Source organism: Eurypyga helias, unplaced genomic scaffold (genome assembly GCF_000690775.1).
Source record: "Eurypyga helias isolate BGI_N326 unplaced genomic scaffold, ASM69077v1 scaffold35733, whole genome shotgun sequence".
Taxonomy (NCBI): domain Eukaryota; kingdom Metazoa; phylum Chordata; class Aves; order Eurypygiformes; family Eurypygidae; genus Eurypyga; species Eurypyga helias.
The window spans coordinates 1,001-2,769 of NW_010239878.1; the positions used below are offsets into that span (position 1 = coordinate 1,001).

Below are 1,769 nucleotides of genomic sequence, written 5' to 3' on the forward strand. Positions count from 1 at the left end.
TAACTGCTGGGCTTTGAGCCCACCTGGCTCCTGCTCTTGGCGGTGGCAGCGGGGCTGTCCCTTGTCCCCTGCCTCCCCGTTGACAGTCTCTCTCTGCAGATGGGGAACAACGGCACCCTCTACTACAGTCACGTCCAGTGAGTGTCTGCTGGGGTGGAGACAGAGCTGTCCCTACAGTGGGTGGCATCTCCCAGGCTGGGTTGTGACCCTACATCCCTCCCACGTCCCCTCTCTGCCCCCCTGAAGGGCTCTGACCCTGCATCCTCATATCCTCCATCCCACGCCAGTGCAGGGGACACCCCCTGGGGTCTCTGTGCTGGACCCTGGTGGCACTGAACACGTCACTTGTGTCCCACAGACCCCTGGTGTACACAGTGTCCTTCCTGCTCCCTGCCGCCTACCTCATCGGCCTCTTCTTCACCCTGAAAACTCACTCTCACATCTACGACATCCACATCAGCGACTGTCACAGTGAGTGTCCCCAACCCGCGGGATGCCCCAGCTGCGGAGGTGGCTCTTATCGTCCCGGGGTGTCCCACCGTGTCTCTGCTCTTCCCCCCCAGTGCCTGGTCACCACCACAGTGCTGTGGTCCACTGGTCTCGCTGGCGGGCCCTGGTCATCCTCCTGCTCTCCACCCTCTGCATGTCGGCCTGTGCCGACCTGGCCACGGAGCACATCAGCCCCATCCTCACCAACTCCACCATCTCCCAGGTGAGCGTGGCCCTGGGGACCACGATCCCTCCAGGGATGGGAACCTGCCCTGGCTGGGGGGTTGAGCCCCAAAAGCCACGGGGAAAGATGCTCCATGCACCGAGGAGCTTGGGTGCGGTCAGGATATGCTGACGTCACCTCTTCCCCGCAGTACTTCATCGGTGTCACCGTGCTGGCAATGGTGCCTGAGCTGCCGGAAATTGTCAACGGCATCCAGTTTGCGCTGCAGAACAACCTGAGCTTGAGGTGAGATGGCTCAGAGGATGGGTTTTGGGGTGTTCTCCTCCAGCACGGTCCCCATGCCCTGTCCCAGTCCTGTAGCTTTGGGTTGCCCAGCTTCATGGCACTGGTGGGTCAGATGCCTGCCAACTCGCCCTCAATAAGACTTAAATCACCCCAGAAATGGGGCTGGAACCAGGCTGGGCTGCGTGGTTTGGTTCCCTGAGGTGTTGGGGGTTTTTCCTGACCCGGGGGCTGTTGGAGACTGGTACTTTTGCAGCTCTTAAATTCTTTGTCCTCCCCAGCATTGAGATTGGGAACTGCATCGCCGTCCAGGTCTGCATGCTCCAGATCCCCATCCTGGTGCTCTTCACCATCTTCTACGTGAGTAGCCCCCGGGTGACCGCCCGCAGCGGGGTTGGGGACACGCCGCGCTCATGAGACGCGTCGAGGTCGCTGCCGCCGTCCCCGGAACCTCCTCCCCTCGGAGCAGGGCCAGCAGGGTCAGGCGTCCCCAGCCGTGGGGACGTGCGGCCGTGCGGCAGAGGGGGCTCAAGGGGGTGACATGCGAGTCCTCAACCAGCGTGGGGCTGTCCTGGTCGCCCATAAACCCCAAATAAACCCTCTCTGCCTCGCAGCCGACCAACTTCACGCTCGTCTTCAGTGACCTCCACGTCTACGCCAGCATGTTCAGCGTGGTGCTGATGAACTACATCTTCATGGATGGCAAATGCGACTACTTCCAAGGTGACCGCTGGCCCCTGAGGCCGCCGTGGGACACGGTGTGCCCACCTTCCCTCCGCTGATGGGGCGGGGGGGGCCTGGAGGCAGCCCTCGG

General features: G+C 62.3%; 1 protein-coding gene across 1 annotated transcript in view; it reads left to right on the forward strand.

Moving 5' to 3' along the window:
• Nucleotides 1-1,769, forward strand: part of LOC104507119 (putative cation exchanger C521.04c) — a gene marked incomplete at its 5' end in the record, with an annotated part of 3,075 nt that overhangs the window by 997 nt on the left and 309 nt on the right. The window contains 5 exon segments of the mRNA XM_010148296.1: nucleotides 247-471; nucleotides 564-712; nucleotides 864-958; nucleotides 1,237-1,315; nucleotides 1,570-1,678. Coding sequence (XP_010146598.1) covers nucleotides 247-471; nucleotides 564-712; nucleotides 864-958; nucleotides 1,237-1,315; nucleotides 1,570-1,678 — 657 coding nt within the window.